This window comes from Corylus avellana, chromosome ca3 (genome assembly GCF_901000735.1).
Source record: "Corylus avellana chromosome ca3, CavTom2PMs-1.0".
In the NCBI taxonomy this organism is placed as follows: domain Eukaryota; kingdom Viridiplantae; phylum Streptophyta; class Magnoliopsida; order Fagales; family Betulaceae; genus Corylus; species Corylus avellana.
Genome location: NC_081543.1, coordinates 6,994,608 through 7,009,924, shown reverse-complemented (window position 1 = coordinate 7,009,924; position 15,317 = coordinate 6,994,608). Strand labels below are relative to the sequence as shown.

General features: G+C 41.1%; 1 protein-coding gene across 3 annotated transcripts in view; it reads left to right on the top strand.

Moving 5' to 3' along the window:
* LOC132173817 (succinate-semialdehyde dehydrogenase, mitochondrial) overlaps window positions 1–15,317 on the top strand; it is a 34,128-nt gene that overhangs the window by 5,884 nt on the left and 12,927 nt on the right. For all 3 annotated transcript variants that reach the window (XM_059585433.1, XM_059585432.1, XM_059585431.1), the window contains 5 exons: window positions 5,342–5,404; window positions 5,541–5,651; window positions 6,224–6,289; window positions 6,419–6,496; window positions 6,588–6,665. In XM_059585433.1, coding sequence (XP_059441416.1) covers window positions 5,342–5,404; window positions 5,541–5,651; window positions 6,224–6,289; window positions 6,419–6,496; window positions 6,588–6,665 — 396 coding nt within the window. The remainder of the gene's footprint in view (window positions 1–5,341; window positions 5,405–5,540; window positions 5,652–6,223; window positions 6,290–6,418; window positions 6,497–6,587; window positions 6,666–15,317) is intronic.

Here is a 15,317-nt window from a genome sequence, read left to right as displayed (position 1 = left end):
GCTTTTGTGCAAGGGATTTGAAGAGGAGCTTCTGGCCTTGTTTGCGGCCATTGAAGTGAGTCATTTTGAGCAGGTTTGGGGCTCTTGTTTGAATTTAGGAAGAAAAGGTAATAGAGAACTACGGAGGTTATCCTATATCATTAATTGTGATGCAAATAGTGGTAGCACTAGCCATGGTAGGGGCAAGGGGAGGGCTGCAAGTGGTTTTTTATGAAGCCCAAGTTGCTGTCTTAGAATGTGAGAGGGTTGAATGAGGGTGACAAGTGATTGAGAGTCATAAATCTCCTTAGGCAGTGGAAGACGTACATTATTTGTATGCAAGAAACAAAATTGGAGCGCATTTCTAGTAGTGTTGTGCGAAGCTTGTGAGGACGTCAGCATGTGGATTGGTGCTCTTAGCTGCTAGAGGGGCCTCTAGTGGAATCTTTCTTATGTGGGATAGGAGGGTTGTGGAGAAGACTAAAGAGTGCGTGGGGGAGTTTTCTATTGTTAGTTCATTTAGAGATGTAGAAGATGGCTTTGTTTGGGCTTTTGCAGGGGTTTATGGGCCTAGTTTTGATAGCTTTAGAAGGTCTTTATGAGAGGAGTTGACTGGCTTGATTAGTTGGTGGAATATGCCTTGGTGGTGATTTCAACGTCACCTGTTATTCTAGTGAAAGATTGGGTGAAGCTCGTTCTTATCCCGCTATCATGGAGTTTTCTGATTTTATTTTTGAACAGGTTCTCATGGATCTTCCGCTTGTATGGGGGTCTTTTACGTGGTCTAATAATCAAAATTCTCCCTCTTGGTCAAGAATTGATAGGTTTCTTGTTTCTCCGGAATGGGAAGCTAAGTATCTCGATCTGTTCCAGAAAAGGATGCATAGATTGTGCTAAGATGATTTTCCCATTCTCCTTGGTTGTGGTTGTAGTTAGGGGTGCAAAAGACCTTTTAAGTTTGAGAATATGTAAAGCTGAAGGTTTCGTGGATAGAGTGTGGCAGTGGTGGGGTCGTCTTATCGATTTCAAGGCTCTCCCAGCTTCATTTTGGCTCAAAAGCTTAGAGCCTTGAAACTGATTTTAAAATTTGGAATGAGTAGGTGTTTGGTACCGTTGAGTTGCATAAAAAAGCTTTGTTGGAAGAATTGTGCGTTCTTGATGGTTTGGAGGAAGAGAACTTTAGTTGCTGAAGAGAAGCTGAGGAAAAGCTTAGTTATTAGTGAGTTGGAAAAAACTACTTTATTGGAGGAGATAAGTTGGAGACAAAAGTCGAGGGTTCTTTGGCTAAATGAGAGTGATGAATACACATTTTTTTCATCGGGTGGCCAACTCAAATAGGAGGGACAAACTCCATCAAATTGTTGTCAGTAAATGGCTTAGTTTCTTTTGGCCAACATGTTATCTTGTTTAGTTCTATGAGAGTATGCTTTTAGAACAACCCAACTGGTGGCCCAAGCTGGATGGCCTTGCTTTTGACTCTATAGATGCAGAAGAGGCCTCTTAGTTAGAGCATTCTTTTGAGGAGAGTGAGTTCTTAGAGGTGGTGAAAGTTCTGAATAGTGATAATGCTTCAAGTCTTGATGATTTTTCTATGGTTTTCTTCTAAGTTTGCTAGGATGTGCACAAGCCAAACATTGGGGGTGTTCCATGATTTTCATGCTAGTAGTAAGTTTGAAAAAAGACTCAATGTCACGTTCATCGCTTTCATTCCAAAGAAATTTGGGGCTATTAATCTTTAGGACTTCTGGCCTATTAGTCTTGGGAATGGAGTTTATAAGATTATTGCTAAATTCCTTGCCAATAGGTTGAGAAGGGTCATGGAGAAGATTATTTCAAAGCCCCATAATGCCTTTGTTAAAGGTAAGCAAATCCTTGACTATGTGCTCATAGCAAATGAGTGTCTGGATAGTAGGATTAGATCTGGTGAACCAGGGGTGCTTTGTAAGCTGGATATTGAGAAGGCATACAATCATGTCAACTGAGAGTTTTTAGTGTATTTGTTGAGGAGGTGCGGATTCAGAGAGAAATGACACTCTTGCTTAGCGCATTGTATCTCTTCAATGCGCTTCTTTGTTTTGGTGAATGGCAATCCCTTCGGTTTCTTCAATAGCTCCCGTGCTTGAGACAATTTGTTTCCTTTTCTGTTTGTTATTGTCATGGAGACCTTAAGTAAAATACTTTCTGCAATTGTTGATGGGGGTTTTCTCTCAGGTTTTTCTATGGGGTCTAGGCACTCTGTTGCGGTTAATATATCACATGTTGTTTGCGGATGACACATTGATTTTTTGTGGGGCTACACCTAATCATCTTCTCTATCTGTTGGATTTATTCTTATGTTTTGAACTTGTCTTCGATTTGAAGGTTAATCTGGCCAAGTTAGAGTTGGTTCCTATGGTTAATGTTGATAATGTGGATGGGTCGGCTGGCATTTTGGGTTGTAGGGTTTCTTCTTTGGCTCTAAAGTATTTTGGTCTTCTTTTGGAGGCCTCTTGCAAGACCAAGTCTATATGAGACGGTGGTGTTGAAAAGATAAATTGTTGGTTTGCTAGTTGGAAAAGATGTCTTTGTCTAAGGGTAGCATGGTTACCCTTATAAAGAATATCTTTTCTAATTTAGCTACGTACTTCATATCTCTTTTCCCCCTTCTTGTTGGTGTTGCAAACTGCATAGAGAACTTCCATCTAGATTTCTCATGGGGTGGGATAGGTAAAGAGTTCAAATTTCACCTAGTTAGCTCATCTAAGATTTGCTCTTTGATTTCTGAGGAAGGGTTAGGGTTTTGGAACTTGAGGATGTTCAATCATGCTCTTTTAGGGAAATGACTATGGCAGAATGTGCCCGAGAGAGAGGCATGGCGGAGAGTTGTTGTGGATTCTAAATTTGGCAGTTCGTGGGTTGGGGGTGTTCTGTTGAACCCCTTGGGCCGTATGGGGTGGGGTTATCAGGAGGGATGGAGGATATTTTGTGTCGTGTCTTTGCTCGTGAACCCATCAGGATGTGGTCGTCTAACTCGACTTTTGCTGTGAGTCTCGTCATACTAGATTTGAGCTGGGAGATGGCTTCAAGAGTAGACTCTGGCATGATGTGTGGTGTGGGAGAAGGTCCTTAAGGAAGCTTTTCCAGATTTATATAGTATTGCTTGTTTGAAGAATGCTTTTGTAGTAGTTCATTTGGAGCTTTCTAGTGGTTCCCTTTAGTGGAAGGTAAGCTTTATTAGAGTGGCTCACAATTAGGTGGTGGATGTCTTTGCTTCGTTTTTCAATTTGTTGTTTTCCTATAAAATGAGATGAGAAGGTGAAGACAAGCTTTGGTGGGCCTCATAAAAAAAAAGGTGTTTGCTGTTAGCTTCTTCTACAGTATCTTTGTCTGTAATGATGGCATTCCTTTTTCTTGGAAGAGTATTTGATGGACCATGGTTCCTTTTCGATGAATAATAATTTCTTGAAGAAGAAGAAAAGTTCGCATATGTGAAAAGTATACAAGAGATGTAACCATCCTAATGGGGTCGAAAATCTAAAAAGTTAACAAGATCTACAAGACTAGAGGAAGATAAATTAGGAACAAAGGATTCAACCCAATCTAAAAGAGAACTCAAGGAAGATTTTAGTTGCAACACATTAGACTCGTGGTCTTCGAAAAGACGTCAAATTCTTTTTCTCCAAATGCTCCACATTAGTAAAGTAGGGATGACTTTCCATATGGCCTCTTTGGATTGTCTCCTCCTTTGCGTCTTCCAACAATGAAGTAGCTCTAGAATATTGCTAGGCATGACCCACAAGACTCCAAATAAGGTGCCATGTCTCGCAAGTAAACTCACAATGAATGAGAAGGTGGTTTACGTTCTCCTCGCTCTTATTACAAAGATAACCCCAATTGACAAGGGTAAGACCCCGCCTCCGAAGGTTATCAATTGTTAGAATTTTTCCAAAAGTTGTTGTCTAAGTGAAGAAAGCAATATTAGGTGGAGTCTTCACCTTTCAAATGCTCTTCCATGGAAAAAGGGAAGCCTCTCTAGACTGTAGAGTATAGTAGTAGCTCTTCACTCCATACCTATGATTATGAGCTGTGACCACAACATTTTGTCTCTCTCTTGGGTGGGTTCTCGATATGTATAATAGATTGAGGAATGCAACAAGGGACTAAAGCTCCCAATCCTTGACCGCCGTAAGAAAAGTTGGGTTCCAATGGACATAAGTGCCCGAAGAGTCCATGTAATCCAACACTGATGCCTCTTTGTCCTGAGCTATAGAATAGACTTATGGGAATAGAGATTCGAGAGTCACTTCTCCGCACCACACATCCTGCTATAAATGAAGGCGAGATCCGTCCCCTACACTGTAGGAGAGAAAGTTTGAGGAACTCCCTAAGCCATTTCTAATATTCCTCCAATGACCCACCCCATATGGCGCTCGAGTTTTCTTAGAACACCAACCCCCTCTTTGGATCCCATACTTCTCCACAGTCACTGGTCTCCATAAAGAATTTTCTTCTTGAGCAAATCTTCAAAGCTACTTACCCAGTAAAGCTTTATTAAACAACATGAGCTAGTGTCCCTGTTTTCCATCTAATTGATCGCGTGTTTTCATCTATTGTCTCTGTTTTCTGTCTAGTTAAATCAGCAGTTGTTCCAAAAAGAGTACTCTGCTGGGAAATTGTTCATTTAATCAGTAATATTCTAATACTCCTCATGTTGGGGCTCAGAATCCCCTCAATAAGTGGAATCTAATTTGTGAAATATTTAACTAAAATAAGAGATAAATTGTGGAGTCACGATTCGAATCCAGGGCCATTACCACGATATCAAGTTGATTTAACACTCGATGATGAAAAGATAAGATAAGAGAGAAGATGGAAGAGAGTGGCAGTGAGAGGGAGGGGACCTAGAATTAGCATTCTCATGTAACTAACGTATTATTTATATTTGTTTAGGATGGATACAGTTATATAAGTACCCTCAACATGATAATGACCAATAAGATATAAAATTCCAATACAACCCAACAACATCTAAGACCTCTTAGAATAGTAAGGATTTCTAGTATGAAAAGGATTACCCTCCTTCACCAGCCTTGAAAGCATGAACATGATATCATTTTAAAATCTTTATAAATCCCTTGCATATTGACGAGAGAGCAATTACCAGCATTCACCCACCTCTTTTGTATTAGTATCCTTTTTCTGAGCTGTGTACTTTGATTTGCGTTCTACCACTGGCAGTCCCATTACCTTTGATGGACGGTTTTGACCTATATTTTTGATGCAGATTTATTGATTTTACCCGATATTCTAATGCCAATTGTTATCTTAGATGTCTTATTCAAGGCTATTTGATATATGTGCTCTTGTAAATTTTATTTTGCAGCCTGTAGGTGTTGTTGGTGCAATTACGCCCTGGAACTTTCCCTTGGCTATGATTACTCGGAAGGTTTGCTAAAGTTAGGATTAATATAGTCTGATATCCTCTGGTGCATATTTTTTATAGTGCTTAGAGGAGCAGATGGCTTTTTTTATGAATGTATATCATTTTCAAAATCACTTGCTTTGTCTCTCACTTGTTTCAGGTTGGTCCTGCACTTGCATGTGGTTGTACGGTAGTCATAAAACCCTCTGAAATTACACCTCTCACAGCTTTAGCAGCAGCTGAGCTCTCTCTTCAGGCTGGAATACCACCGGTAATTATTTATCATGTGTGTTGTGCACGACAGACACATAAGCACATATACTTTTTTAGGGTATGATATAAGTTTGTCATCTCTTTGGGCCTTCTAAGTTGAAACCAAGATGATAAGTATATATGTGTCTACTAGGCTGCAACTCTGGGTTGCTTTATGTTCCTATGATTAATGGTTTTCAGGTGTTACTTTAAAAGTGAACCTCTAAAATGCTTTCCCAACATGAACATATACATATTCAGAAAAGATATGGTTCCAGTGCTAACAAATTTACATCATGAACTAATTAATCAAAACCATAGGTTAAACTCGGGTTGCAGAGGCATTGGCCCTAGCTCAGTTGAAGTTGAACTTGTTTCGGAATTTCCCAGGCTGATCCAAATCCCAAGCTTGAAATTTCAAAATTAACTTGCTCAATGACTGGATGGGGTTTGTGTTGGGCTAAATTGCCTAATTTGTTGCCATAGTTTCTAGAGCATTTCTTAGCCTTTATTTCTTTTTTCCTTGACCATCCCGATAACATATTTATTGCGTCATTTGTTTCTTATGGTTATTGATTTTTTATTGTTTAGGGCGTTGTCAACGTGGTTATGGGAAATGCTTCTGATATAGGAGATTCTTTACTTGCCAGTACACAGGTTTTTTTTTACCTTTAATATATACCCCAATCTTCTCTCAATCTGATATCATGATGCAATATCCACAGAGATAATTGGATATACAAATGGTGCAACATTAGGTGCTCTTGTTTTATTCAACTTATCCAGGTAAGAAAGATCACATTCACGGGCTCAACAGCAGTTGGAAAGAAGTTGATGGCAGGTGCCGCTGGGACTGTTAAAAAGGTATGCATAGGATATGAAACGAGTGCATGTGCTAAAAGATTGAATGGTCTGGGAATCACCTTGTGGCTAATTGACTTCTTGACCTTTCTAGGTATCTCTGGAACTTGGTGGCAATGCACCCTGCATAGTTTTTGATGATGCAGACCTGGATGTGGCAGTAAAAGGAGCTGTAAGTCAGAGAGATTTTATATGTATACTTGTTGTAGTGATGTTGGTTCCATGATAGGTATAACATGAGATCGTATGCATTTGGAGTGACTATAAAACTTTGACATCATTTTATATCTGCATTTGACTTTGACATCATTAAGAGAGTTGTTGCTCTAGTCAATTGGAGTTGTATTGGTAAGGCTAATGGTGAATCAGTGGATCATTTACTCTTACATTGCATTGATGTAAGGCAGTTATGAGCTTGATATTTACATGTCTTGGTGTTCATTGGGTTATGCCTGGGAAGGTTATTGAGATATAAATCTATTGAGGGATGTTTGATCGTCATTCATAAGTTCTGTTTGGAATTCTGTGGTGGTCAGTATAATGTGGACCGTATGGAAAGAAAACAAGCAGTCCTTCAATTTATTGGAGTTAGCATAAATGACCTCAAGTCTATTTTTCTTCAATCTTTGTATGATCGGATGGCTGCCTGTGGCAGTGTCCATTTTTCTTCATTCTTGCACTTTGTTGATTGTCTGAACCTTTATATGCAAATTTTAGGAGAAACTCTTGTAGTTTACTTGATTTTTTTTTTCCTCTTTTCTAATAAACTCTCTTTATTACTTATCAAAACAAAAATTTAATCTAGGGTATAAAATACTGTTTGTTGAATGGGCATTCTGTTTAATACACGAAAGGCTAAGAGTTTTCCCATTGAAATTGTGTAATTTATTAACATTTGTGTGTGTGCGTGTGTTTATATATATCTTTACTTTTCTTTTTCTATTTAAATCGATTTTGGGCTTTTTACAGCATGAACAACTAGCATTGCAATGAACATTACATGACTTGGCAACCATTTTACTTGTGTTAACTCATTGATTAGTTAGAGGGTAGTATGGAACTATACACTTAGTAGAGTTGCTGATACGTTATAGGTTTGCCATGTTGACAACATAAGAGCCGATAAGGACATGTGGGATGCTTTTAGCTGGGATGGAATTTAGTGCAGTACTAGAAATGCTTCTTGAGCATCTTCACACTAAACATATAGCTGGGATGGACTTGAGTGCAATATTACAAATACTTGTAGCTGACACTGCAGTCAATATGACATTGTAGCCAGTATCATGATACCTTAATCTATGCGACATTGTTGGCCTGTAGCCAATTACTTCCCTCTCTGTGACTGATAGGTCCCAATATAGATTGTGATAAGGAATGGAAATGGAAATGGAAGTCGATAAAATATGCTTCACTTCAGGCGGTCCTTTAAGATGATCTTCAAATCTCTACTAATCTTTTAAGAGAAGTGTTAGGCTTACAAATAAATTTTACATAAAAACTTTTACAAACTGATGTAGCACAACATGATTAGGTTTTTCAAAATTTGAACTTATTTTATATCCAATCATGTTGCCACAGTTTGTAAAAATTTTTCTGTAAAATTTGTTTGTAAGCCCAGCATTCCTCATATCTTAATAGTTTATTTTATTTAGATTTGTCTTTATTTCCATGTAAGAGTCTTGATGACTCAGCCTTAGTTTATATTCCAATAAGAGCTGCTGAGTTAGCCCTAGAATATCTAATGAATCCTTTATTTAAAGAAGTGATGCTATGAATAAAGGCATGAAAAGAATTAATCCCAAACCTTGTGTTTGAAAGGTCTAGGTTCCCTTAGAACCCTTAGGTTTGTAACAACTTGTTATCAAAGCCAACAATGGATTCACCATCTTTCAATTTGGATCAAAGGCTTGATTGTTTAGAGGCAAAATTGACTAAATTGAATTCTGCAATGGATGGTGAGATCTGAGAGTTAATTGCTGCCCTTCTCTCCAAGATGGACAATCTAATTGTTTCTCAATCTTCACTACCATCAGAGCCACAAATCCCACCCCTTTCTGTCATCGCCGAAACCCCCAAAATCACAAACCTACCCAATCCACCACCACCGAAATTCTTACAAAAAGTCACACTGTCACTGCCGGCAACCTAGACACAACACCCAATCAGAAAAACACCCTTTCAATCCCGAAATACCACACAAATCACAACCTGAAGTGAATTATTCTCGGCCCTTTTCACGCACAACCTTCAACCACCAAACATGTGTTCCATCTGAACCCATAATACACAGGCCGTTCAACAAGAAGGCGCTATGGGTGGCCACTTTTCTGCGAAAGCAACAATCCAAGAACAACGAGCCACCAATTGCAACCCAGCAATTCGAATCGGCTATGCTCTATCCAGGTGGAGAAGCCATGGATGTGGTTGATCCCGAAACACTACCACGAGCCCGGATCAAGCCTTCCCATTGCTATCATGTGCCACCTTTTGAGCGGCCAAAAAGAAAACGCCTTAAATTTTTGGATCCATTTGCAGGGAAGGAGTTGGAGGAGTTGGAAGAAGTTGCCGTTACCTGCACTAGCATTCCCAAACTCGCTGCCTTGGAGGAAGAGTTTCCGCCACAAACGCTCAATACTTCGGTAGAGAGTAAAAAGGTGTTTGATTGCATTAATTCAATTTTCCACTTTTGCCCTTGAAGACAAGAGGCCACTCAAAGATCATGGATGTCAATATTGTCCCTACAAGAGATGGTGCGATGGATGCTTGATGAAGTATAGAAGAGATAGGATTCGCATAGGGTATGAGGTGGCAGGAAAGGCAATTTGAATATACCACAATACTGTTACGTGACTTGGAGTGGAATTTTGTTACTTTGACTTTGACAGAACAAGGATGCTTTGAAGAAAATCAACTAGACCTTGGGGACAAGGTCTATTTTAAGAGGGGAGGAATGTTACGGTCCTTTAAGATGGTCTTCAAATCTCTACTAATCTCTTAGTAGTTTATTTTATTCAGATTTGTCTTTATTTCTATATTAGTCTTTATTTCCATGTAAGAGTCTTGATAACTTAGCCTTAGTTTATATTCCAATAAGAGTTGCTGACTCAGTCTTAGAATATGTAATGAATCCTCTATTTAAAGAGGTAATACTAGGAATAAAGGCACGACAAAAATTAATCCCAAACCTTGTGTTTGAAAGGTCTAGGTTCTTTTAGAATCTAAGGTCTAGATTCCCTTAGAACCCTTAGGTTTGTAACACTAGGTCAGCCCATGTTGTAAGTTGCTTGTCGCCCCTGCCTGCACAAATAACTCCTTTGTTCTCCCATGAAACAGAGGGCATATATTGGGTTTGTGTTCGGCTTCTGCACTCTTTGGGTTCTATTATTCATCCTCCCTTTGAAAAGAACCTTGCCCTCAAGGTTCATGCAGTTGCTGCTCCGACTCTCATTCGCTGGTCACTTCGACCACCCACGGATGGTTCTCGATGAAAAAGACATGAGGTGTGCGGAATTTATACCCCAATGAATATCATTTGTTCATCCTCTTCCCATGAAAACTTCTTTACCGGAGGAATGGGTGGTGGACAAAGGGTTGGTGATGCTGTTGCCACACTATCTTGTATGAGAATTGTTCTTTGCACGTTCGGCTCATTCAGTCGATTTTGGTGCACCAATCTTTCATCCCTCATTCGGGACATTTCAATGGGGACTTGGGTCAAAACATCCTCACTGCTGTGTTCCATTTAGGGCTTTCTGTAGCCAGCCCACCACCCGATTTGCCAGCCTTTCAAATTCTTGGTGGTACACCTGAAAAGTACCATATTGCTTGATTTGGGATAATGCTTCATCGATGTCCTCATATTCCATTGGTCCTAACTGAGCCAACAGTTCTTTTTTGAAGACATCCCAAGTTAGAACTTAGAACCATCCTTTTCTCCTTATGCACACATTGTAACCACTGGAGCCATTGGTTGACCTCCCCCTCTTGATGGGAGGATACCTTGGTGACTCTTTTGTTGGGTGGGGTGCCCTGATATTCAAAGAATTGGACAACCTGGTTTAACCATTTACGTAGGTCATCTGTTGTGTGCTGTGGAAAATCCTTTTTGACGGTATGAGGGGCTATGGACAGCCGCCCTGAGTCTTCACACTCATGGTGGACCCTTGACGAGATTCCCTTCTCGTAAGAGTTGGTAAAGGATCATCCGGAATGCCCTTGTGAGGTTGTGAGGAGTTTGGTGATCTCCTTTCCTTGTTAGTAGTCATGCTTTGATACCATGCGATCGCTCCCAGTACAGATAGTGACAAGGAATGGAAATGGATGTAGATAAAATAAGTTCCACATCGATGGAGTAAGCCTCATACAACTTGACTTTTAAAGTTCTACTCTCTCCAATCTCCATGACTCCTATTTAAACGTGTATGCATCTACAACCACTATTAATACGATTCTCACATCTATGACATGTCCACAGTTACAGTACTACACGTAACAAAGCCACATACACCATTTACATTCTGTTAACACTCGATCTTGAATGCATGAGCTCCAGCCATGATGCCCGTGCACTACCAATGCCTCTTCCAAGTACTTTGGTTGGACCCTGTTGCAGGTTGCCCCTACCTTTGAAATAAATCCTTTGTTCTCCCCCCTGTTCCATGTATGTGAAACATTTATCTTGGGTTCTATTAGTGACATTGGTAGTTTGGCTTCTCGATTGTGTAACTCCTATTTTGTCCGTGTGGAACATTGTCATGTTGCCTTGGGATGGATTTTCTGTTTTAGATTTGAGTTGGATATATGTTACAGTTCATAGTATGTGTCAAGTTTCGTAGAATATTATTTTGAGAAGCTTTGTATTACATGTCTTTCAATTACTCTTGTTAATTTATTGCTAAGAAAATGATTTATAACATTTCCTATTTGGCAACCTCCTTACTATTTAATATGCGAAATATTTCATCCCATGAAACTTGCATTTTCCCTACCCCATTATGTATGTCACTTACTGGCATTAGCTTTTTTTTTTTCCCCCCTATTATTTTATAGATTTAGCTGGTGGGCCCCTAGAATGGAGTTTTGATTGCTAGCAGTTCCTTTACCATATTGTTTGGAGTATAGATGCTTTGTCGATCTTTTCTTTGGAGACTTAATTGTTTAATAACTGAAGCGAGACATGCTTGTTTATTTTGGGTCCCTATTATTGAGATGGGTTGTATTTCATATTTTGTGGCAGCTTGGATCTCATTTGGAGACACAATGTTACTCGTAATCAATATAGACATCTCTAATTTTATAGCTAATAATTTTTTTTTAATGTTACTCGTAATTAATATAGACATCTCTAATTTTATAGCTAATAATAATTTTTTTTTTATTTTTTTATTTTTTTTTATAAAAAAAGCGTAGTGAGGCACAACCCTAGTACATAGGCCTATAATTCTTGTAAATATTCATGGAGTTTTGACTTATTTTGGGAACATTTGAGGAGTGTAACATTGTACTTGTGGATTGATCATTTTCCTTGATGGAAAGACATTATTTTTGAGAAATTTTTTATAGGTTTCTAGTCAATCGTGGTTTCCTCATGCACTAAAACCCAGCGGGTTTGGGCGTGACATGTTTGCATACTGATTGATTAGCTTATATGGCTTTCCTAATATTAATGTTCAATCTGAATGAAGTTGTACTTGAATTTATTTATGCAAGTTTCACATGAATTTAAGGAAATAGTGTCATATTGTCATGATGCAATTGGGGCCATCAATGAAATTGTGTTTATGCAATCTTAGCTGCTTCTAGGTACCCTACAATAGGAGTTTGGCTGTGCCAAGAAGCTTGAACATAAATGACATTCCAGTGTGTGGTTTACACACCTCAATGTGATTCTTTGCTTTCTGTTTTCCTTCAAGAAATGGGCATCATTTCTTAATAAAAAAAGAGCATTCTTGACATATATGAATGGGGAAAATCTTTTTGAATGGCTTAATCACCGCAGTTAATTAAATACTAATTAAATACTCTCTGTAGTAATTTTCTAAAGGGTGTTCTTTTTGCTAATGTTATTTCCGTTGCTTTGTGTCTTCTGAAATTTTTTGTTGTAGCTTCTGGTCAGTAGTTAGTACCTCTGTAGTATTGCAAGCTTTTGGTGATTGTTAAAAATTCTTTCTCTGTTTCCTTTAAAAAATGATAGGTAGATGATATCACTATTCTGTTATATAGCCTCTTTCTCTCCAACTCTGCCTGAGAACAGCGTGGGTGGCGCTGTGGTTACTGGTTGGGGGTCTAGTTTTTTGCTGGTGAGCTAGGGAGCGGTATGGCTACTTCGAGAAAGTGGATTGTGGAGTCCAAAACTTTCGAGTTTCTGATTAAGAGTGGGGCTTCAGGGGTGAGAATTTTCGAAAGAGGCAATAGGAAACAAAAAACCATCTTCTTGCACAAGGATGAGGTGGTGTGGTTGGCACGCATTATAGAGGACCTGGTAGCAGTGGATTCTTCAGAGGTTTTTTGGGACCAATCCAGAGCAAGGTATCCACGGATAATTGCACAGAAATGTGCTAACAGACATGGGAGGTTCCTGACAATTGAAGAATTTGATGGTAGGCATAGGAGTGGCTCGGTCATTATACCAGAAAGACGTCATGGTCAAGGATGGAAACGTCTCATTACGGAGCTGCACTTCGCCAAGCTTTCCCTGTGTGAGCCTAGGGAGGTTAGGGAAGTTATTAAGAAAAATGATGAAGGGGGGAGGAGAAGGAGCTACGTGGAAGTTATGGGGTCATCGTTGCAGACGACAGAGGACTGTTTTGATACTTTCACTGAGCCAATTGCCAGGGTCACAAGGTGGTTGAATGAGCTTTCTGTAGTGAAGAATAAGCAAGACCAGCTTTCGGATACACAGGAGAAGGGTCTGCATGAGTCCCTAGCCGCAGTGAGGTCGGACAGGGGCGGTATGGAGGGTCCGAAGAAGAATCAGCGTTTTGATGGGGAGGGAACGAGCAACCCAAAGGTAGGGGAGTTACTGGGTCTTCACGGCGGAGCTTCGGCGAGCAGGTTTCCAGTTCAGGCGAGCAGGTTGATCACCACGACGAGTCTGCCAGTCTCAGTAAGCGGAGCTGATCATGTGAAGGGACGGGAGGGGGCAGGTAGTCCTGTCGTGCAAGCCTGGTTTCGTGTTAAAGAGGACTTAATTAATGCAAAGGAGACGCTGGTAAGATTGAGAGGCGAGGTGGACGTGGGGCTCGACAGAATTGCGAGGGCTATCAGTTTTGTGGAAGGCCTGAGTGCTCTACCTAGGCCTGGGGGATCGTGTGATTATGGGCTAGTAGGAGGGGAAAATCATATGAAGGAAGTAGCCCAGCCCAGGAAGGTTTATTGGGGTAGGCCCAAGCATGGTAAGAGATACCATCCGGTCAAGACTTATTTTAGGAGGAAAGCTGTTCGGCCCGTCGAGAAAGGGGAGGCATCGGATGGAGGTTCGAAGCTGGTGGATGTGCCGGAGAGCTCGTCAGGAGGCCCTGTCGCTCCGGTGGGCCTCGCCGGTAGTCCCGAGGTTAGGCCGATGTCCTGCGACAGGGTGTCCCATGCCGGGTCTGTCTCGCAAACTGTCCCTTCGTCTCCGGCAGAGGTGCCGACAGAGGTCGTCCAGTCCAGTGAGGGGGAGGAGAGAAATAATCCGGCAAGTGAGGGTGGTCTGGGAGATGTTCCGACGGTGGGTCCTAGTTTCAAGGCTACGGTGGTGGCGAATTTAAGTGATCAAGCATCGGCTCCTCCGGTCGGTGAGCTGGACTGCTTGAAGGGAGGCCCAAAGTCTCTGGTGGGAGTCGCCGGTATCTATTCCAGTTCCGAGGAGAGGTTGTTGTCTTGGGACAGGGAGGTCGTTTCGGCCCTGGAGTTAGCAACCACATCTCCGTCAGAGGTGCCGACTAAGGAAGACATGCTCAGTGAGGGGGCGGCGAGTCCGGCAAGGGTTGACACTTTGGGAGATATATTGACGGCGGACTCCTTGGTCGAGGTTACGGAGACGATGGGTTCCTCGATGAAGACGCAGGGGCCTCTACCCAGTCTGGTGAAGGGGCTGGTCGACCAAGGTGATCTCAAGGGGGTCTTGGGTGTCTCTGTTTCTGGGATTCTGGGTAAGCAGCCTGGCAGTGGGGTGTCTCCGGAATTCTCTGGGTCTGCTACCAGCGTCGGTGAGGAGGTCAAGATGGGAGGTTCTCAGGGTGCTTCTGTGAAGGGTTTTCTGGGTAAGGAGACGGGCGTTGCATATCACAGACTGATAACCTATATGGAGCTTCTACAGAAGTGGTGGGTTCTAGCTACCAGGATTCTTTTGTCCCAGATTCTGTTCAGGAGACACAGTTGGAGGTGCAGGAGAGAAATTTTATCATTCAGGCTTGCAAGGAAGTTGGCCTAACTTGTGATGGTGAGGAAGGTAAGCTTGAGGAGACCATTGGGGGGCTTCTGGCCGACAACAGAGGCAAAGAAGTGGAGAGGGCAGTGTGCACTCCTATTATCAAAAAAGGTAAGAGGGAGCTTATTAATTTGCAGTCCTCTGTTAATTTTCTGGAGCATTCATCAAGGGAAAGAAATAAGGGGAGGGTCAGTCGAGTTAAATCATGAAGCTGAAAATTCTTTCATGGAATGTGAGAGGTTTGAATGAGAGGGATAAAAGGTTGAGGGTTAGAAATTTGCTTAGAAATTGGAAGGCTGATGTTGTTTGTTTCCAAGAGACTAAGATGGATTTCATTTCGTACAATTTGGTGAGGAGCTTATGCGGATGTCCGTATGTGGAGTGGTGCTTTGTTCCTTCCATTGGGGC